Source organism: Bufo gargarizans, chromosome 2 (assembly GCF_014858855.1).
Source record: "Bufo gargarizans isolate SCDJY-AF-19 chromosome 2, ASM1485885v1, whole genome shotgun sequence".
Lineage (NCBI taxonomy): Eukaryota > Metazoa > Chordata > Amphibia > Anura > Bufonidae > Bufo > Bufo gargarizans.
In genome coordinates, this window is record NC_058081.1 from 88088930 (window position 1) to 88111968 (window position 23039).

Consider the following 23039-nt stretch of genomic DNA (forward strand, 5'->3'; position numbering starts at 1 on the left):
TTGCAGCATGTCTGTGTTATTTGGATATCTTTTGATCATACTGATTAATGGGGTTTCTGGAATTAGAAGGACAAGTCTGCAATAAGCAGTGCCCTTATCTGTCTAGTAGTGCAGCTGAGACCCATCTACCTTTACAATCTCAGGCAATGTTTTTTGTAATGGTGGCATATACCACTTGACTTTTCCCCTAAATCTGTGAAGTTCCTATGCCCAAGCGCAAATTTACATACTTTTTCATTGGTGATGCTTCCATGATATTGCCATAATATCTAGTAACTTCAATTCCACTGTGGCTGATTTATGGCTCCATACAAGGTCTGAAATGAAATATGAAGTCTATCTGGCCATCCTATACCTCCATATGTCTACAATTTTAGTTGTATCATGTTCCTTTAGATACCACATTATCAACAATATCTACATAATATGCTCTTGTACTGAGCTAACATGGAGTACCTACAGCTCCATACAGTACACCTCCATAGGTATTCCATGTTTCACCATATAGGCTTTGTCCATAAGGCCATGCTTCTCCCTTAAAGGGAGTCTGTTGGCATCCCTAGCTAGAAGTTCAGGAGAACACTACACACATACCTTTTGTGGAGTATTTAGCATCAAGAGAAATTGAATATAAACATTTATTCAGGCAGTTTCCACTCCTGCACTTGCCCAGGGTGGGGCTTCACTATGAAGTGCTCTCTGTATTGAGCTGTTTCACAACCCTTCTCCTCTGCCCTGAGTGACCAGTGTGCTGGTCTCCTGGCTGGATGATACAGCTGTCTCGCAGACCAGATGAAGGAACTGTGAAGCAGCTCAATGTAGAAAGAACTTCACAGAGAAGCCCAGCCCTAGGCACATGCAGGAGCAGAATAAGGCAGAATAAAACTTCATATTCACACTACTCCTAATCATAAACAGTATGTTTGTCCTGCTGTCCCCAGCCCATAGCTAGTGATGTAAGCAGTTTATCATGGTATTGTTGACAGATTTACTTTAAAGTATTGCTCCTGGTAATGTTGCTGAAAAGAGCAGAACATATGAAACCCGGGAAAGTTCTGCACATATTGGGTTCCAAGAAAGCCTAAAAGAACAGACAGTGCTGAGAAACCTACTCAAGGAAACGTCTTTGAATTTAATTTTGTCTATTTACTAAAGTGAATGAAAACCTGCTTTATGGATTGGAACACTTATCTGTAGTGTAAAAAATTTCTTGGTCATTTGTGCTTGTGGACTTTAGAAAAACATGTAGGCCAATGCTATAATATTTCCACTTTACAATTTTCTTTCCATCTATGTAACTTTTCAGATTGTTAGCAGGAAATAGCCAGTGTTTATGAGATAGTCCTATGTATAGATGATTATCGGATTGTAGGCTAAAGTTCCTCTTCTTATACCCATTCTTCTCTACATGTGGCAGTGGTATAGAGAATATGATACAGTATGAGATAAGTAGAGATGGCCATCATCATCATCATATCATCAAAATGATACCAGATTCTGCCTGCTGTGCTCTCTGGTGTATCTCCAGTGTATATGAAGCAGAAGCATCCCGCTTTCTACCTGCAACTTAGATGAATTAAAAATATTCTTGAGAAATTCTGATTTCTGGCAAGGATTCGTCTCGTTGCACTGTGGTGGTGTTGCTATTATGTTGTCAATGTTTGTAGCAGCTATTTTTTGGGCGCTGTATTTGGCAGTTTATGTTACTATGTGTGTACTGTGGTAACTGTTATGCGGACACTTTTTGCTTATCTGGGCACTTGGGTGGCTATTTTTACCAATGTTACGGCTGTTTTGTGAAACTTTTATTGTCGTTATGTGGCCACTGGGAGGCTAGTTGTATGGGTAGATTGACGGGAGAAGGAGACACTGTCAGGAAGGCTTAACCTGAACAAATGCAACTGACCCAAAACTTGTGGGTAAAATAGCTTTATCTACAGTAAAGTCAGTGTTTACAAGCTATTTCCTACCATTCCTGTTTTTCCTGCATTGAATCTGTACTCAAGTTATGGAATGCTGAGGTGACAGGAGTATGTAGGTGTTTTATATAACTTGATTGATGTAGCAGTTGATTTTTTGCCAGATTCGGCTATTATGGCTTTGGTGCAGTGCAAAACACTGAAACCTCAGTACAAGGTGCAGACTTTATTTCATTATAATTTTATGCTCCAGAGACATGGAGGTCACAATTACCAAATCAACTATCTTTTCTATGCTTTGTAGCTGTATTTGGCCAGCATCTGACAGACACCATAGTGTATGAGAAGAAATATGGAAGGCACATGGTTCCCATATTAATGGAAAAGTGTGCAGACTTTATCCTAGAGCATGGGCTGAATGAAGAAGGGATATTCCGACTTCCTGGGCAGGACAATCTGGTGAAGCAACTGAAGGAAGCATTCGATGCAGGAGAAAGACCTTCGTTTAGGAGGTACAGCTACATACTTATACGACATACTAGGGCTTTGTGATTATTCTATATTCTCTGTGCTAAGTAGCTCTATATTCTGTGTGCTAAATTGCCAACTACCAACTGGATCTCTACCAAGAGTATCAGTAGGGATCTGACTCTGCCAACCAGAAGCCTACTCTGTACTGTGGATAAGCCACAGCCCTGAAAGTGTACTGTCTACATATGAGTATATCAGTTCTGGCTTATTACCCAGCTGATGTTTCCGTGCTTTCTTTCTCAAAGTGAGAGGCATTGATTTACAGCATAGCTACCTGTAGGTGAAAGGTTTTCTTCCTACTGGTTGAGACCTTACTTTTTCCCATGGAGCATTGCCTAAAAACCCTCCTACTACAAAGACCTTCTATACTACTTTCTATATTCTCTGCCAAATGGTTGCTTTAGAAAATGTACTACTCAACAGTCTCTACAAAAGCTGTCACGACCAGAGCATGTAATGTTCTACCATTTCTAAATACATATTCTTTTTATTTGCGCATACATATCTTTCCATTGGTATTTTCAGAGACACTGATGTCCACACTGTGGCATCTCTGTTTAAACTGTATCTGAGGGAGCTGCCTGAACCCGTCTTTCCATGGTCCCAGTATGAAGATTGTCTAGCATGTGAAAATACAATGAGCATTGATGAGGAGAAGGTAAGATATATTGAATTTATAAAAATGTCAACAGCTAGGGATTAAAAACTGTAAAAACAAGGAGATTCTCCAAGGGTGAGGACTTGAGTCAAAGATTATGGAAATTTTTGGGAGTAATCATGCTTCCTTAGAAAACCAAGGACTCTAGCGCCTCAATTAAAGCCAGAATCACTGACTGGATTCACTATCCAAAAAACATATTTTAAATTCACTTGCTAATGGCTTTGTGCTTATTTTATATGTAACTTAACTATGTGTTGAGAGTAGCAATGTTTGCATTGTCAACATAGACATGCATAGAGGATAGGGAGCCCTATCATAAAAGTCAATATGGGTCTGCCCATAGGACAGACTGACCTAAGCATCAGGCGGTATCTCCTCCCCCAAGTTTGCAGAAGCATACTATCCATAAGGAATGGGCCAATCTTAGCCTGCCCCTGCCCCTCTTCTTAAAAAACCCTGACAACGTGATCAACACTATTAGACATGCCATACTGCCTGGTAGGGTTGAGTGTGCCAATTAAAATGATACCTTTATTTTGTCTGTATGTTAAACAATTGGAGAGATATCATATCTAAATCAACAAGTTTTAGCACCAGGGGTCCAAACCAAGTGTTTGGAGCGCTGCTCTTGTAATGCCTCTGTGCTTTGCACACTCCCCCCCCCTCCCCATGATTGACAGGACTAGACTGTCTAGACATCAAGCATGGTGAGAGATGCAATCATGCTTCTCATATCTGTGACACTCGACACTCAGCCCTGGGTCAAACTACATTGAGAAACAGATCTTTAACCTGAATGGGGAGTATTATGTATGAGTATACGGAAAGAAGTAAAATTCATCCTAGAGCTGTGTCATAGCATGATATCATATACACTACTTACAGCCTGGTAAGGCTACTTTCACACTAGCGTTTTTACTGGATCCGGCAGGGTTCAGCAAAAACGCTTCCGTTACATGATAATACAACCACCTGCATCCGTTATGAACCGATCCGGTTGTATTATCTTTAACATAACTAAGACGGATCCGCCATGAACTCTATTGAAAGTCAATAGGGGAATGGATCTGTTTTCGATTGTGGCAGAGAAAATGGATTTGTCCCCATTGACTTGCATTGGGGATCATGCCGGATTCGTCTTGCTTTGCATCCCAGGACGGAAAGCAAACTACAACATGTTGCGGTTTGCTCTCTGGTATAGGAACGCATCTAAACCGAACGAAATGCATTTTGGTGCATTCCGTTATGTTCATTTCAGTTTTGTCCCCATTGATAATTGAATGGGGACAAAACTGAAGCGTTTTTTTTCTGGTATTGAGCCCCTATGACGAATCTCAATACCGGAATACTAAAATGCTAGTGTGAAAGTAGCCTTAGTACAGCATTAGGCCATTTTGCCATAAACATAACATTTTAATTTATATCAACCTTTATTATGGGTTAAATGATGGAGATAACTGAAGTCTCTTTTGATATTTGAACTGAGACCCTCTATATGGAAGGCAGAGCAATTACCTCCAGGCTATAGGCTTACTGTGTTGAGGATAGGGGTTTAATATGCTTAATAAGCTAATGCATATTACTTATTTTTTTTTTATTTTTTTTTGTTGAAAGGCACAATATAGGCCTGTGAAAAACCACTAATATGTATTAGCTTTCTGAGGATAGAAAACTACTCTGTTCAACATAATAGGTCTATAGCCTGGAGGTAAGTCATCTGGTTTCCATATAGAGGGTGTCAGGTTCAAATCCCCAAAGAAACATGTCTGTTGTATCTTCAGTTAATTTTTTTTCTCCCTCATTTAGCCTATAATAAAAATTTATAGAAATTCATTATCTTGTATATATGGCAAAATCAGTGCTCCAAGGGCTCTGGATAGCCCAATGGTGCTTGGACTTGCTGATTTTCAAATGAATAAAAACACAGATATCTCTACAGGCTCTCTATCTCTTTCAGAAGGGCCATACATTTTTCTGCTCACTTTCCGTATGAGGGCTTGTTTGTTGCACTTTCTAATTCCACCATTTAATATTGCATACGATGTTGTGGGAGCTGGAAAAAAAATCCAAATGGGGTAAAATGTAAAAAAATTTATAAATCTGTTTTATGGGTTTTGTTTTTATGGTGTTCCCTACATGGTAAAACTGACCTGTTACTTTAATTCTCTAAGTCAGTACAATAATGGTGATTCCACATACTTGCATTTTAAGGTCTCATGCACACGACCATATGTATTTTGCGGTCCGCAAAACACGAATCTGCAAAAAATACGGATGACGTCCGTGTGCATTCCGTATTTTGCAGAACGGAACAGCTGCCCCCAATAGAACAGTCCTATCCTTGTTCGTAATGCGGACAATAATAGAACATGTTCTATATTTTAGTGGAACGGACATAAGGACATACGGAAACAGAATGCACACCGAGTAACTTCAGTTTTTTTTTTGCGGTCCCGTTGTAATGAATTGTTCTGAATACGGTCTGCAAAAAAAAAATAAACGGAACGGACACAGAAAGAATATAAGTTTGTGTGCATGAGCCCTAATTTTGAAAAAAATAAAACAACCTTGAAAATTATTTTTTTTTCTTTTCATTGCCATATTTTGACTCCTATAACTTTTTTGTACGGAGCTGTTTGAGGGCTCATTTTTTGCAGGGTGATTTGTACTTTGATACCATATGAAGTGTGTAAGACTTTTTATTTCATTTTTTGTGGGAGGTGAAGTGACCCAAAAACTGCGAATCGGCATTGGAGTGCATAAGAAATACACTGTATTCCTTCTCGGGAACTGCAGCTGCCGCACAATGCATCCGGCTCTCCCGATTCCCGCTTGGGGGAGCTGGAGCACACCCCCGAAAGCGTGCATTTCCGGGTTTAACACATCCAGATGCTGGTGTCACGCTTTACCATGGCATCTGAAGGGTTAAAAGTATGAAACAGCAGGCACCCGGTGGCTATGGTGTCCCCTGCTTTTGTAAGCGGACATCATCTTTAAAGTTCCAGCCAGCTCATGTACATGTACAGCGCTGGTCTGGTAAGGGTTAATAATATATGCAGCAAGCCGCGAGGCATGTGCAGTGGATGGAAGTAGTTGTATTCACAGTTCGGACACTCCCTGTGCCTTGCAGTGAAGTAAAGAATACACCCTTTCTTACCTTGAACTTTGGGTTTTCCTGCTTGGTGTTGCTTAGGCTGCTCTTGGTGGTGATGAATGGTGACGTGGAAGACAGAGTCCATAGACAGCTGGAGATGTCCGTGCAGTGTAGCGGTGCAGCAAATAAGGAGGCCGAGTTAATAGCAAAATGATTCCTAACTGAAGATTTTAGTTGAAGTGCATTAATCAGAATCTCTATGCTATATTAGCAATCGTGAATGTTACAGGTACAAGATGCTTGATACTATTTCTTGATTATATTTTCAGGGCCATGGAGAACTCATGAAACAGATAAGACTCCTTCCAAAAGACAATTACAATCTCCTCAGCTTCATATGCAGGTATATTGTAATCTTCACAGCAGTAATTAGTCCTACCAGCCACCCCATGGCACTTATATGATGTCTACTGTGTGTGCAGTGACCCGGTGATTCACTGCTTAAGTTATCAAAATGTTTATGGTGTGACAAGGATTAATATCTGCTGAATATGCACTTCCAATGGTAAAAGTGATGAGCGGCTTAATTATGTTTCTGTATTCCAGAAGGCTGTATATGAGAGGGAGTAGTTAACTGGCAGCCTTTAGCGACAGTTGCTGGGTGGAAGGCTGGCCCTACCCTCCTGGTTAGAGAGGCCATCACTTGCTGATCGGATGGCTCCCTACACTACAGCGATGAAGGTGCTGTGTGGCTCAGACGATGACTTAGTCAGGTCCATAAATATTGGGACATCGACACAATTCTAACATTTTTGGCTCTATACACCACCACAATGGATTTGAAATGTAACGGAGAAGATGTGCTTTAACTGCAGACTGTCAGCTTTAATTTGAGGGTATTTACATCCAAATCAGGTAAACGGTGTAGGAATTACAACAGTTTGCATATGTGCCTCCCACTTGTTAAGGAACCAAAAGTAATGGGACAATTGGCTTCTCAGCTGCTCCATGGCCAGGTGTGTGTTATTACCTCAGTATCCAGATTACAATGAGCAGATAAAAGGTCCAGAGTTCATTTCATGTGTGCTATTTGCATTTGGAATCTGTTGCTGTCAACTCTCAAGATGAGATCCAAAGAGCTGTCACTATCAGTGAAGCAAGCCATAATTAGGCTGAAAAACCAAAACAAACCCATCAGAGAGATAGCAAAAACATGAGGCGTAGGCCAAAACAACTGTTTGGAACATTCTTAAAAAGAAGGAAACGCAGCGGTGAGCTCAGCAACACCAAAAGACCCGGAAAACCACGGAAAACAACTGTGGTGGATGACCGAAGAATTCTTTCCCTGGTGAAGAAAACACCCTTCACAACAGTTGGCCAGATCAAGAACACTCTCCAGGGGGTAGGTGTATGTGTGTCAAAAGCAACCAATAAACGTTTCCCGTATCAACTACCCAATATCGGAATAATTGGAACCAATACTAGAGAATATATGGATCAAAGTTTCACAAACCATAATTCCACCACTGAATATGCATTCAAATAATCATCATTTTTATTAAACATTTCATAATTACAAAAATCTGGCTTCACATAATTAAGAACATTTAAAATCTCATGGGCTTCAGGTGTATGGTAACTTTAATTCATCTATATAAAGTGCAAGGGCAGAAATATATACCCAAGGGTAGAATAATCAGTGCATATATAAGGTGTTACTTTGACCACAGTATAGGAATATCACAGTATCAGTATTACTGACACTTGATCCTACACGGTCAAAACATAACACCATGCTATACCTAACCACCATGTAAAGTTAGCATAATACCATGCATACTGACCCAAATGTAAACCACACCACTGCCAGATCGTACCCCGACGCGCGTTTCGCCATCAGCTTTGTCAAGGGGTTATAACATCTAGCTAGCCGGGTATATGTAGCCATAAGGATAGGCGGAGTCACATACATTGAACCAATGGAAACTGAACGATCTAAAAATGGGCTGAGTGACATAAACATTCTCACCTGTATTAGATCAAACACTGTGCACCGCTGTGTACAGTATATGGCGCGTGACTCGCCACACACCGTCGGTACGTGCGTGCGCGGTCATGGCAATGACGGGAGACGGCCGCGCTTCCTGGAGCACAGAACGCATCACGTCAGAGCCCAGACCACGCCAGCACATTCGCGCCTGCGCAGAGGGCCGCGCGCTCTGCGGGCCCCATCTTAGATTTGGGAGTAGAGGTCACCCAGCCCGCTTGTAATGTACAGATCGATCCTTACTTATACAGACCACATAAAATCTACAGGGGACATCAAAATCAATACATAAGTACATAGTAGGATCTAGACACAAGACTTGACATATCTCTTCACATAAAATCATCAAATATAATATCCATATACAATAATAGTTTTACAATACACAATACACCAGTGTTATTTTTCAATATTAAATTATAATGAATATCCTAAAGTAACAGTGCTTAAATATAAAGTAAATTCACAATTATGTCTACCAATGTGCTAATATTTCTATTGAATGGTGAAAAACCAATTATATAACATGAATAAATCTAAACATTTTTTTTAATTGCCCAAAAAATGATTTTTTATTTATGCATAGCATCACCTCTCCCCCCAAGATCCAAATAAGGAGCCATAATGGGTATGGGAGTACATGATGCCATACATCACTACCTAACCATAATTCTTCATTACCAAATTAATTGTATTAATATATGGCATCACCTCATCCCCCTCATAATCAGGGATACAAAGTCAACAATCAAGAGAAGACTTCACCAGAGTGAATACAGAGGGTTCACCTCAAGATGTAAACCATTGGTGAGCCTCAAAAACAGGATTAGAGTTTGCCAAACGACATCTAAAAAAATGTAAACCTATAGTGTTGTTTAACAAGCAACAAAAGAATGCCCCAAATATTCCAAAAATATATTTTATTTAATTATACTAAGCATATCATGATTTATAAAATGTTCAAGACAACAAAAAATATGAAGAATCAGCAGGAAACCGGATGCCGCATTCCACTGGCCAGTGCCGCTGCTACCCACCAGAAGATGGAAAACATGTCAAGTATGCCAGTGATATATAACAGGGTGATTCACCACATAGTAGCCCAGATAATGTTACTATTCTGAAATGTAATGCATATGGTCATCACCCTGGTACATAACCACTAGGTAGAGCTCAAATCAGACTGCAGTTGAAGAAAAATAATAAAACAAACGCTAGAGTCTAGCAATGGAGGGGAAGGTTGAACCCTCACAAAAACGAAAATAGCACACAAGACCTTATAATGAAGGATGTAGAGGAGCTCATCTGATGACTTCAGATACAGAAGAAAAACATACCATGAGACATGATGGAGGGTAAGAAGTAGCAGGCACAGGACAGGATTGGAACCTCAACGCGCGTTTCGCCTCAGCTTCTTCAGGCGAATTATAATTAAATAAAATATATTTTTGGAATATTTTGGGCATTCTTTTGTTGTTTCTTAAACAACACTATAGGTTTACATGGTCTTTTATCCCTTGCCCTGACTTACAGCTGTAAAATTGAGGCTTTCTTTTTTGGTTCTAAATAGACATCTAAAAAAAGCCTTCACAGTTCTGGAACAATATCCTATGGACAGATGAGACCAAGATCAACTTGTACCAGAGTGATGGGAAGAGAAGAGTATGGAGAAGGAAAGGAACTGCTCATGATCCTAAGCATACCACCTCATCAGTGAAGCATGGTGGTGGTAGTGTCATGGCATGGGCATGACATGCGGCGAATCAATGGATGTTGTATATCTGGACTTCTCCAAAGCATATGATACTGTACCACATAAAAGGTTAGTATATAAAATGAGAATGCTCGGACTGGGAGAAAACATCTGTATGTGGGTAAGTAACTGGTTCAGTGATAGAAAACAGAGGGTGGTTATTAACGGTACAGACTCAGATTGGGTCACTGTCACTAGTGGGGTATCTCAGGGATCAGTATTGGGCACTATTCTCTTCAATATATTTATCAATGATCTTGTAGAAGGCTTGCATAGTAAAGTATCAAATTTCATAGATGACACTAAACTGTGTAAAGTAATTAACACTGAAGAGGACAGTATACTACTACAGAGGGATCTTGATAGATTGGAGGCTTGGGCGGATAAGTGGCAGATGAGGTTTAACACTGACAAATGTAAAGTTATGCACATGGGAAGGAATAATGCAAGTCACCTGTACATACTAAATGGTAAAACACTCGGTAACACTGACATGAAAAAGGATCTAGGAATTTTAATAAACAGCAAACTAAGCAGAAAAAAACTGTGTCAGGCAGCTGCTGCCAAGGCCAATAAGATAATGGGTTGCATCAGAAGGGGCATAGATGCCCGTGATAAGAACATAGTCCTACCACTTTACAAATCGCTAGTCAGACCACACATGGAGTACTGTGTACAGTTCTGGGCTCCTGTAAATAAGGCAGACATAGCAGAGCTGGAGAAGGTCCAGAGGAGGGCAACTAAAGTAATAACTGGAATGGGGCAACTACAGTACCCTGAAAGATTATCAAAATTAGGGTTATTCATTTTAGAAAAAAGACGACTGAGGGGAGATCTAATTACTATGTATAAATATATCAGGGGTCAGTACAGAGATCTATCCCATCAGCTATTTATCCCCAGGACGGTGACTGTGACGAGGGGACATCCTCTGCGTCTGGAGGAAAGAAGGTTTGTACACAAACATAGAAGAGGATTCTTTACGGTAAGAGCAGTGAGACTATGGAACTCTCTGCCTGAGGAGGTGGTGATGGTGAGTACAATAAAGGAATTCAAGAGGGGCCTGGATGTATTTCTGGAGTGTAATTACAGGCTATAGCTACTAGAGAGGGGTCGTTCATCCAGGGAGTTATTCTGATTGCCTGATTGGAGTCGGGAAGGAATTTTTTATTCCCCTAGTGGGGAAGTGGGGAAAATCTGCTTCTACCTCACAGTTTTTTTGCCTTCCTCTGGATCAACTTGCAGGATGACAGGCCGAACTGGATGGACAAATGTCTTTTTTCGGCCTTATGTACTATGTTACTATGTATGGCTGCCAATGGAACTGGTTCTCTTGTATTTATTGGTGATGTGACTGCTGACAAAAGCAGCAGGATGAATTCTGAAGTGTTTTGGGCAATATTATCTGCTCATATTCAGCCAAATGCTTCAGAGCTCATTGGACGGTACTTCACAGTGCAGATGGACAATGACCCAAAGCATACTGCAAAAGCAACCAAAGAGTTTTTTTAAAGGGAAAGAAGTAGAATGTTATGCAATGGCCAAGTCAATCACCTGACCTGAATCCGATTGAGCATGCATTTCACTTGCTGAAGACAAAACTGAAGGTAAAATGCCCCAAGAACAAGCAGGAACTGAAGACAGTTGCAGTAGAGGCCTGGCAGAGCATCACCAGGGATGAAACCCAGCATCTGGTGATGTCTGTGCGTTCCAGACTTCAGGCTGTAATTGACTGCAAAGGATTTGCAACCAAGTATTAAAAAGTGAAAGTTTGATTTATGATTATTATTCTGTCCCATTACTTTTGGTCCCTTAACAAGTGGGAGGCACATATGCAAACTGTTGTAATTCCTGCACCGTTCACCTGATTTGGATTTAAATACCCTCAAATTAAAGCTGACAGTCTGCAGTTAAAGCACATCTTGTTTGTTTAATTTCAAATCCATTGTGGTGGTGTACAGAGCCAAATATGTTAGAATTGTGTCGATGTCCCAAAATTTATGGACCTGACTGTATGACAATGGAGTTACGCTGAGCAGCTGATTGGCGGGGGTGCGGGATGCCGGACACCTGAGGATAGGCCATCACTTAAAGGGAACCTGTCAGCATCTTTTAACATATAAAACTGAATAAACCTTCAAGCAGGATTCCCTTATAGTTCAAAACAAAGCTCTTTTTGCTCCATATGAGTGCTAGAATTTACACATGAAACTCGTTGGGTCCTGTTACAGAACTTGTATTAGCACCCAGGAGCCAATACATTTAACAGCTAATGCAATTTACATTAACATCTACGATTCTATGAGTATTTTTTCTATTCTTTCAGATTCTTATATGAAGTACAGAAAAACTCCAATATAAATAAGATGAGTGTAGATAATCTAGCCATGGTGATAGGAGTCAACCTTCTGAAGCCAAAGACAGAAGAACCAGTGGCTCTAATGAGAGGTAATCCATTTACTGTGTATCTACGGTACATATTGAATTGGTCTAAAATACGAACTCTGTATACTCGTTTTGACTGTTATCTTCTTTTGAAAATAGTGAGTCTTTTCCAATAGTGGCAAAAGCTACTGAAAAATATATAGATAGGTACGTATCCAAACTAAATATGATTCACTGCCTGAAAAGGATACTAAAACCAAATAATAACATCTTTAATATAGATTCTTCTAAAATACGCGGAAAGGAAAGGCGCTTGCCCTAAATGTTCAGGCACAACCTCAAAAAACTCCCTGGGATTGGGGTGAGGTGGGGTAGATGACACCACAAACCCTAATCTCACACCCACTCTGAAGATTGCCAGACTACGGATGACCTGGGTTTATTAGCAAATATAGCACCCATATAGTGGTCTATCACTGTAGGCTGGGGAGGCAAAAAATCATAACAATCCTTTCAGATGGAAGAAAGATGCTCCACAACGTGTGTGAGCCTGTCAGAGGGAATTGTTACTAAAGTATCTTCTGAGGGTCACTGGTAATGAGCCTTTCGATACAGTGTATAATGTTGGATGGATCAAAGCCAGTGAATAGTAGTATTAAGCGAAGCATTCAAAGCAGAATACGATTCAAAGTTTAAGAAAACTTCCAGCATTTTCTTGCGCTTTGTAGTAACGAATCAGGTTTTTTCCACATGCTACAAAGTGAAATTAAGTGTAGAGGAGACCAGCCCAGAAACACAAGATCACCCATAATGCTGTGCAGCCAGCCAATCTGCACCTTTTCTGTGTTTTTGACCCGAACCTGGTTTTGACTGATGGAAATAACTGACCAAATAATTGAAGTGTGAACATAGCCTAAGACTGGATTACAGTCAACCACATAGAGAGGTCTCCATATGGCTACTTTCACGTCATGGATCTGCAAAAACGCTTCCGTTACCATAATACAACTAGATGCATTCATCATGAACGGATCCGGTTGTATTATGTCTTCTATAGCCAGGCCCATGACGGATCCGTCATGAACACCATTTAAAGTGAATGGGGGACGGATCCGCTTTCTATTGTGTCAGAGAAAACTTGCATCCGTCTTGCACCGCACCACATCGCGGACAGAAAAACGCTGCTGGCAGTGTTATTCTGTCCGCGATAAGAGCGCAACCAAATGAAACTGAATGCATTTTGTTGGATTCCATTTCATTCAGTTCAGTTTTGTCTCCATTGACAATGAATGGGGACAAAACTGAAGCGTTTTCTTCCACTATTGAGATCCTAAGATGGAACTCAATAGCGGAATTGAAAACGCTAATGTGAAAGCAGCCTAAGGCCTCTTTCACACTTGCGTTGTCCGGATCCGGCGTGTACTCCACTTGCCGGAATTACACGCCGGATCCGGAAAAACGCAAGTGTACTGAAAGCATTTGAAGACGGATCCGTCTTCAAAATGCTTTCAGTGTTACTATGGCAGCCAGGACGCTATGAAAGTCCTGGTTGCCATAGTAGGACCGGGGAGCGGGGGAGCGGTATACTTACAGTCTGCGCGGCTCCCGGGGCGCTCCAGAGTGACGTCAGAGCGCCCCATGTGCATGGATGACGTGCCATGCGATCACGTGATCCATGCGCCTGGGGCGCCCTGACTTCACTCTGGAGCGCCCCGGGAGCCGCACGGATGGTAAGTATGCTGCTCCCCCGCTCCCCACTACACTTTACCATGGCAAACAGGACTTTAGCGTCCCGGCAGCCATGGTAACCACTCTAAAAAAGCTAAATGTCGGATCCGGCAATGTGCCGAAACGACGTTTAGCTTAAGGCCGGATCCGGATCAATGCCTTTCAATGGGCATTAATTCCGGATCCGGCCTTGCGGCAAGTCTTCAGGATTTTTGGCCGGAGCAAAAAGCGCAGCATGCTGCGGTATTTTCTCCGGCCAAAAAACGTTCCGTTCCGGAACTGAAGACATCCTGATGCATCCTGAACGGATTTCACTCCATTCAGAATGCATTAGGATAAAACTGATCAGGATTCTTCCAGCATAGAGCCCCGACGACGGAACTCTATGCCGGAAGAAAAGAACGCAGGTGTGAAAGAGCCCTTAGAAAGGCCTGTAGTGATACCATCAAAGTCATTACTTAGAGATAATTTGTACATTTTCGTCAAACCAGATCTTTCCATTTGGAATTTTTGTTTCATCATTTTTCCTCTTTAGGTGCCCCACAGATTCAGAAACTAATGACCGTGATGATCAGAAACCATGAAAAATTCTTTCCTAAAACCAATGACCAGCTAGTGGAAGCCAAGATGCAAAGAAATGATCTGAAAAAAGTGCAGATTACACGTAGTTCAGTTGGTTGGGATGCAGCCGAAGACACTGTCTCACCTTCAGGAGATTCATCTAAAACAGATAGGGTAAGATGCCAATGATGCATAGTAGGCATTTATTCCTTGTATGTAAGGAAACATTTTATTGCAGTGTTAGGGAAGGGGGGGGATTGGGGGCACATATATACAACCGAGGGTTCTTAAGCAAGAAGGGTGTTTGGGCCTCTGTTCTCATATAGCTCAACAAACACTCCACATGTAAGCTATTAAATGTGTTACCTCAGTCCCTTATGAGCAATCTAATAGACAGTGAGAGGCAGTGTTTGGGAGGAAAAGGGGTTCCCGTACCTACTAGGCCCTTCATTTTTATGTTTTCATATGATATAGTTGTTTTCCAATTGCAGGCATACATTACAAAAAATGATACTCAGTTTTTTATTCTTTTCTCCAGAAATACTCAGGTGATTCTCGTAACTCTTCGATCTCGGATGATAGCATATCTTTTCATGATGACTACATTCCTGAAATAGTCGATAACACAGAATCATGGAAAGCTATTCCCAGAAAGAGAACTCAAACTATGCCTATTATAAATTTTTCTACAGTGAAAAATCTGGATGACAACAATGCCAAAGCCCTCAAAGAGGAAATATTCAGTGGTGAATTTTGGGCATCTCCCAGTGGGCGAAAGGCTTATTTATCTACTAGCCACAAGAGAACATTGTCAGAAGAACTGTCTCAACATCGTACATCAACCTATGATAATGTTCCTTACCCCCAAAGTGATTGTAAAGGTAGTTCAGGGTCAGGAACATTTGAGTCACGTACTATGAGCAGTGAAGGCCAGCAAAGAACAAGCTTCCTAAGGAATGGGGTTAACTGTCCTTTTACTGAGAGTAAAGATGAAGACAACTGTGAGAGGTTGGTCAACTCTCTAGAAGAAATGACAATTCACCAGAAGAAACTTGAGGACCGCATTAAAAGGTAATTAACAATGCTAATGTTACAGCTAGAAAATTGAAGAATTATTAGAAATTCTACATAGGTATCCTTAAAAGCAACAGGCACCTTTTATACATTTTTCATTATTTGAACCTTTTATGTGATAAAAATGACATAGAATGACATAAACATTGTGTAATTGGTTTTCTTCTGCAGTCTGCATGTGTACACATGAAATCCATCAGACAAGTTCTCTGATGGCTCACTCTGTAGTCCTTGTCATGTATCCGTTCAGTTATCTCACATGTTTTAATGTGTTTTCCAGTAAAGAAAACTAATTTTTAAATATCGTATTAGGAAATTCCGAGTTACTAGAGAGGAGTCCTCTGTTTAGGATCCTCATCCCGTCACCAGAGCAGAGTGGTCACAGCATGGTCTTTCTCACTGGAGAGCTTTTCCTGTTATGAATTACACAACCCATTGATGTAAATGGGAACTTTGTAATGCTTAATTTCCCCTGTGGTGGCACTGCCGAGAAGTTAAACATTTACTGCCTAAAAAGAACAGCTTATCGCTGGGTGTTCCAGCAGTAGTGGGTACTTTTAGGCATGAGTGTTAATGCATTTAAGCATGGGGTGAAGTATGTCTAGATCCCACAGAAGAAAATCTCCACATGCCTCCATATGAAATTGTAGACATATGGAGATACTATAAGACTCCACAGTATATGGCATATCCACAGTATATGCCATAAATGTCAGATAGATGCAGTTTCCACCTCTGGGACCTGCACCTACCTGGAGTATGAGAGCCCATCACACTGTAGAGAATGGAGCGTTGGGCATGCATGTGCAGTTCCTTCCATTCACTTCTATGGAACTTACAAAAATAGCCAGGCATGCTTCCTGGCTGTTTTTGGAACTCCTTTAAAAGTGAATGGAGAGAGCTGCGCATGTAGTCTAAGGAAGAACCTATAGACAAGAAACTATTGTACATATTCCTTGGAAGGCTTTATCATGCCCAACCTAAATCTTCTTTTAGACAACCATTAAAAAATTCTGTGACAATGATCTTTTAGGTGTGTGGTCCTCTCGAAGACCAGGGTCACCATACAGAGGATATCAAGGATTTGAAAACCTCTCACAGATAAGTCTGGTTTACATCAGGAGCGAGCTTCTCAAAGAGGTTGTAAATGCTAATAAAACAGAATATTTTTCTGCTGTATGAAAAGGAAGTGGTGACCACAGAGGCATGGGAAGGAAAGTTAACACCCATAAAAAGTTCTGTGGAAGACAGCAAGAGTTGTTGCAGGGCACATTGTCAAGCATAATAATTTATTTATCTTTACAATTAGCAGTTTTACTTGGGGGCATCAGTCATGAATTAAATTATTTGTTTCGCAATAAAATATTAAATTTTTCTATTCGATTTTGCATAATATGAAGTTTATTCATACCTGTGTCTAGATATTCATGTTACATGCTTTATGATGCCCCCTGCTGTTCTTTTGTATACCTCTCAGAACGAACATCTCACGTATTCAGTGCTGGTGAGAAAAAGCCTCTTTTGGTGCACCTATTCTTATTGGCTGGCCTGTGCAATGGCAGCGATTATTCCGCTTCCTGTGTGTATGAGGATCCGGGCAGTGGAACAACTGAGCATGTCTGACCACCAGCACTGGACACATCTGGCATGTTTACTATTGTGATTATGCCTAGGAATTGTCATAAAATGTTAATCATGTTACATCACGATGTAAACTTTTTTAGGCCCCATGCACACGACCAGTCCGCAAAATACGGATGTGGTCCCCGTTGCACCCGTATTTTATTTGACCCATTGACATCAATAGGTCTGCATTTTGCAGACAAGTATAGCACATATTCTATCTTTTTGCATAACAGACATATGGATGCGGAAAGCACATTGATTATTTTTGTACTTTCCGCATCTGTATATGAGTTCCGCAAAAAGATAGACTATGGGGGTCTAAAGCACCGGATTGAATGACCCCTATATCTGGCGGTGCAGCTGCCGAAGTTATGAAGAGGCCGCCCACGCCATGCCCACTTTTTTTTAGACCTAGTGTGAGTGGGGAGAAGTTGTAGATTCTGGTGCAACTAACCGTTGCACTGAAATCTGCGCCTGAAATGCGCCTTATTTAGGCGTATTTCAGGATAATAAATGCCCCCTTTGGCTTGGTGGAATGTGGTGTGACAACATGTAACAATAGGCCCCAATGTAAGTAGTCAACAAATAGGTGGTGTAAAGTTGGACAAAATAGTCTAGCCATGCACCAAATGAATCCTCCCTCCTGAGCCACTGCGATACATTTTGCACATATTTAGTAAGGTTATGCTGTCTACATTTTATATAGGATTAGTAGATCTGTGGATGTCCTGAAATGGAACAAGAAATGAAAAAACGGGGGCTCCATAACAAGTATGTAGTAGCAATATCTACACGGGATCATTATCAAAAAACGGATTCTAATAATAATACAGAAATTTTCCACCATGGGGCAATCTCTTTAATCCACTGAGACAGTTTATTTTTTTTTAAAGTATTTTTAGAGTCTTTTATCATTTCCTTTTTGTCTTAGCCTAGAGAAAGAAAATTATGATGTATGGAAGAAAGTAGTGAAATTAAACGAGGACTTGGAAAAAGAAAGAAACCAGCGTAAGGCGCTGGAAATCACATTGCAAAACATGGAGCGATCACGTGATGATGCAGAAAGGAGACATCTGAAGCAGGAAATTTAAGGTTTTGTGAGAGCCATGAGTCAGGCTGGAAACAAGCTGGAATAACTACAATAGAAGCAGAAAGGAGACTGTCGTCATTTCACCAAATTGCAGACCAAACCCTTGAGAGATAACAAAGGACAAATACAGATGAAAGACTGGAGGAACGTCTGGAGTCCAGCTTGGCTCCTTGGGTAGGAAACTTCTCCATAAAGACTAGAGATGGAAGACTACCTTTTTGTATAGTCTGCTGTCCACCTTCACTGCCAATACTTGGATGTAACCACTGATATATTTTTGTATTGATTAGCGATAAGCCTGTATCTATATATATATATATAAAGGACGTATATATGTATGTATGTACTGTATGTATGTTCCGCGATCACTCAAAAACACAACCATTGATTTCAACGAAACATGGTATACACATGCCTTGCTACCTGGAAAGAAATCTTGTGGTGGTCACAGCTCTCTAGGACGTACAGTTCCTGAGAAATTCCTAAAAAATGACCTGCATTAGCCAATACAAGCCTACAAGTCTTTCTCTTCATATCCCAACTGCCATACACACGGTCACATGTCCCTTATCAGCCAATAGAAGCTCGCAGGCCCTTAGTCTCCACATACACACAGTTTCACTTCAGGTTTCCATAACAACCCAGCCATTTTCTTCACTGCTATAGGTCAGCTTTAGGCTAGGGCTACACCACAACATGTCGCACGACACATAGGGCACAACTGCACTGCTACATGTGTCGCGCGACATTGATGTCGCACCAATGTCGTGCGACAATATTTGTAATAATAGTCTATGGTGTTGCACTGCGACATGTGACATGCTGTGACTGCGATGCAACAGTCGCAGAAAAATCCATCTTGGATGATAGGCTATGGTAAGACATTATAGCCTATCATTATAAAAATTGTTGAGACAAAATGTCGCGCGACACATGTTGTCGTGTAGCCCTAGCATTAAAGGGGCAGGGTGCTGTGGAGGTCACTGTTAAAGGGGTGGGCACTGTGGAGGTCACTATTAAAGAAATGTTCACTGTGGATGTTACTGTTAAGGGGCAGGCCACTGTGGAAGTCACTGTTAAAGGGGCGGAAACTGTGGAGGTCCCTGTTAAGGGGGCACGGGCCACTATTAAAGGAGCAACTGCTGTGGAGGTCACTGCTAAGGCAGCAGGGTACTGTGGAGGTCACTGTTAAGGCAGCGGGGTACTGTGGAGGTCACTGTTAAGGGGGCGGGCCTCTAAGGAGGTGACTGTCAAGGGAGTGGGATGCTGTGAAACTCACTGTTAAAGGGGCGGACTGCTGTGAAGGTCAAAGTTAAGGGGGTGGGCTGCTGTGTGCTGTGGAGGTCCCATTTTGAAGTGGCGGGGCACTGTGGGGTGGTTGGTTTTAAGGGGTGAGGGACTGTGGAGTTCACTGTTAAAGGGGCGGGGTGCTGTAGAGGTCACTGGTATGAGGGATACTGTCAATATCTTTTAACGACACACACAAACATTAAATTAAATAGATGAAATATACCCGTGCGAAGCCAGGTCCTTCTGCTAGGTAAAAATAATTAAACACCAATGAGATTGGATTCTTGTTTGGTTACCAATATCGCAACACTGCACCGTTGCCTCGTGGAAAGAATATTCAAAGAAGACACGTCAGCTCTTCTGCCATGTCTAAGTGAATATACGTATTTCCTTTTAAATATCCCATCCCCAATCAGCAAAGGGAATGCGAACACCCAGTTGATAATTTAATCATGCATTTCCAGGACAAATAGGAAAGGAATGCGACATTCTTATTCTGTAGCACATTGGACCGCTTATAATAAGTGCACCATTTTCTTGGCATTGTTTGCGCCTAAATTTTGGCGCCCCTCATTTTGAACACATATATTGCTCAGATGCACCAAAAAGAATGGGGGTCATTTATCAAAGACTAGCATATTATGCTGGTCTTTGATATGCCCTGCACCACTGTAGGATGCACTTAATTTATGACGAAGCACCTAGACTGAAATCCCCTCTAGTTCCTAGGAGTCATCATAATAATTAAAGTACATAATAAATATACCGGGGCCAATGGCCCTTCCCAAACCATACCCCACCACTCCCCTTTTCAAAAAGTGGCAAGGGCAGCACACAAAGGTCACGGGTACAAAAATTTAGATGCAGTGGTATTCAAAAAGTCATAAACCAGACTTGTGACTTTTTTATACTGGTTTCTGGTGTCAAAATAAATGACCCCCAATTACATTTTTTCAATATGTGGACATTTCCAGAATCTAAAGTAGAATGTGGACGTAGCCAGCTTTTGTCTACCTTTTACAGGGGCGTAGCTATAGGGGGTGCAGAGGTAGCAGTCGCTACCGGGCCTAGGAGCCTGAGGGGCCCAAAGACCCTTGTGCTGCATAAGAAGACACACAAAGCACTGAGGGAAGGGGGGCCCAAGCCTAACTCTTGCACCAGGGCCCATGAGCCTTTAGCTACGCCCCTGACCTTTTAGATACATTTATGAAGCTGTAGTCCATTTCATACTTAAAAGCAGCACAGATTAGACCAATTTAGTGTTAAAGTTTTTGGTGGACAGAATTATGGTGCATTGGAACACATTTTTGGCTAGACAGTCTAAAGGTGCACCAGGTTTATCATCCAGCATCAGCAACTATGATACATTTTATGCACTTTTCCACTGTCTATATATGTTTACTCATGTTTAGCAGCCCAATAATCTGTCTGTCCTAGGTGGCAGTCCTCGCAGTATGCATCAACTATCCATAGGACAGGTAATTCATGTATGATTGCTAGGACACCCACTGATCACAAGTATGAGGTACTACAGTCTCATATGACAATGGAGCAGTGGTGTGCATATATCATTACTGCTCATTCACTTATATCGGACTGCATGTAAAGATAAAAGAAGGACAGGAGGCATAAGATGATAAAATAATAGTAAGTTACTCTTACCGGAAAATGTTGTGAGAAGTCACAACATCTATATGTAGCCTCTGCTGATTTACCCGATCAGCGTGTGGGGTGCCTGCGCTGCTGCCTAGGTTCCAACCTGTGCTATTAGAGCATTCGTCGGGGAAAGATAATCCGTACAGAAGAAGAAAAAAACAGAACCTTTGTGGTGGCGCTGTCAGCAGGAGTCTGAAGCAGGTAAGTATTGATAAAACAATACTATTTATTTATAGTCGACGCGTTTCAGGGGCAGAGAGCCCCCTTCATCAGGACAATATACAACATGAGACGGCATTCACATACAGCGGTTATTTAAACTCAAATATTTTGGCGCGTAAACACTGGGGGATTGGGCGGAGGGAGGAAGAGGGGCGGGTTGGTGGGCGTGTACCAACTTGCATATCGCAAACACTGGAAGACGTGACCTAACCTTAATAGTCCCTACGAAACTATTTAATAACTGTGCTGGTTTCTTATTGGCGATATTCATTGCGGGGCATACTGTAAGGTAGGACGATACTGATGTAAAGAAAGTGGCTATGTTCTGTATTATCTAAAAGTACATTTATCTCATACATTAACATAAAAAAGCTAGTTTAGGCGGTCCACTTTTACCTTTTAAAAAAACAGGCAGTTTCAAATGTGGAAAAAGTCGGTGCCTGTGCTGTAAGGTAATAGCCAACAATTGCACACACTTTTCTTCAAAATAAAAATGGGACTACCTTTGCGATAAAGTATCACTTGACATGTCAATCAAGTTATGTAATTTATCTTATTGAGTGTAGCGCCAAAATATTTGAGTTTAAATAACCGCTGTATGTGAATGCCGTCTCATGTTGTATATTGTCCTGATGAAGGGGGCTCGACTGTCAATAAATCCTATTGGTTTATCAATACTTGCCTGCTTCCGACTCCTGCTGACAGCACCACCACAAAGGTTCTGTTTTTTTCTTCTTCTGTACGGATTATATGGCACTGCAGGAGATACAGGGAACTTAGGGACATTCATTCTCATGATTGGCAGGGGTTCCTGTGGTAGGGGATCTGCTGTGATCATACATTTTTCAATTATCCTGTGGATTTGTGACAAATGTTGTCCTTGGGTCAACTCTTTAAGGCTGGTTTCACATATGTAGTTTTATGGTGTTTTGCTGATTTTTGTGGGTTTTGGTACCTTCTTTAATGTCCCATTTTTATGGTATTTTTTTTTAGTCAAAAACACCACCTCCAGATGTTAGCAGAACAAGCATGTTTTTAGTGCTGTTTTTCTTCACTTGTGTTATTTTTGGGGGTCAATGCCATTTTCAGAGAATTTCAGAATGATATGGCATTTTTCTGGTGCTTTGTGTTATAGATGTCCATAGCAGATGTCATTATCTAGGAAAGATTGGCAGGTGCCAACTATGTCTCATTCAAATATCATATGTTAGGCCATGATAGAGCTCGCCTCCTAGCGGGGAAGGAACTCCTGACAACAGAAAGAATCATCCTGGAAATGTCTATCAAATTCTCGCCAGTGATTTTTCAACCCATTAACCATTGGCTGGAGATTTGAAAACTGGTTGTTTGCAAAGGCATCTTTATATCTAGTGGAGGAACAGAGCGTGAATCTGCCGTAGGT

General features: G+C 41.2%; 1 protein-coding gene across 1 annotated transcript in view; it reads left to right on the forward strand.

Moving 5' to 3' along the window:
* The window catches only part of ARHGAP25 (Rho GTPase activating protein 25), a 99375-nt gene extending 80568 nt beyond the window's left edge, over positions 1-18807 (forward strand). The window contains exons 5-11 of the mRNA XM_044279267.1: positions 2224-2431; positions 2976-3108; positions 6535-6608; positions 12332-12453; positions 14654-14853; positions 15218-15750; positions 18311-18807. Coding sequence (XP_044135202.1) covers positions 2224-2431; positions 2976-3108; positions 6535-6608; positions 12332-12453; positions 14654-14853; positions 15218-15750; positions 18311-18470 — 1430 coding nt within the window. The 3' untranslated portion in view covers positions 18471-18807. The remainder of the gene's footprint in view (positions 1-2223; positions 2432-2975; positions 3109-6534; positions 6609-12331; positions 12454-14653; positions 14854-15217; positions 15751-18310) is intronic.
* Positions 18808-23039: the final 4232 nt, after the last annotated feature.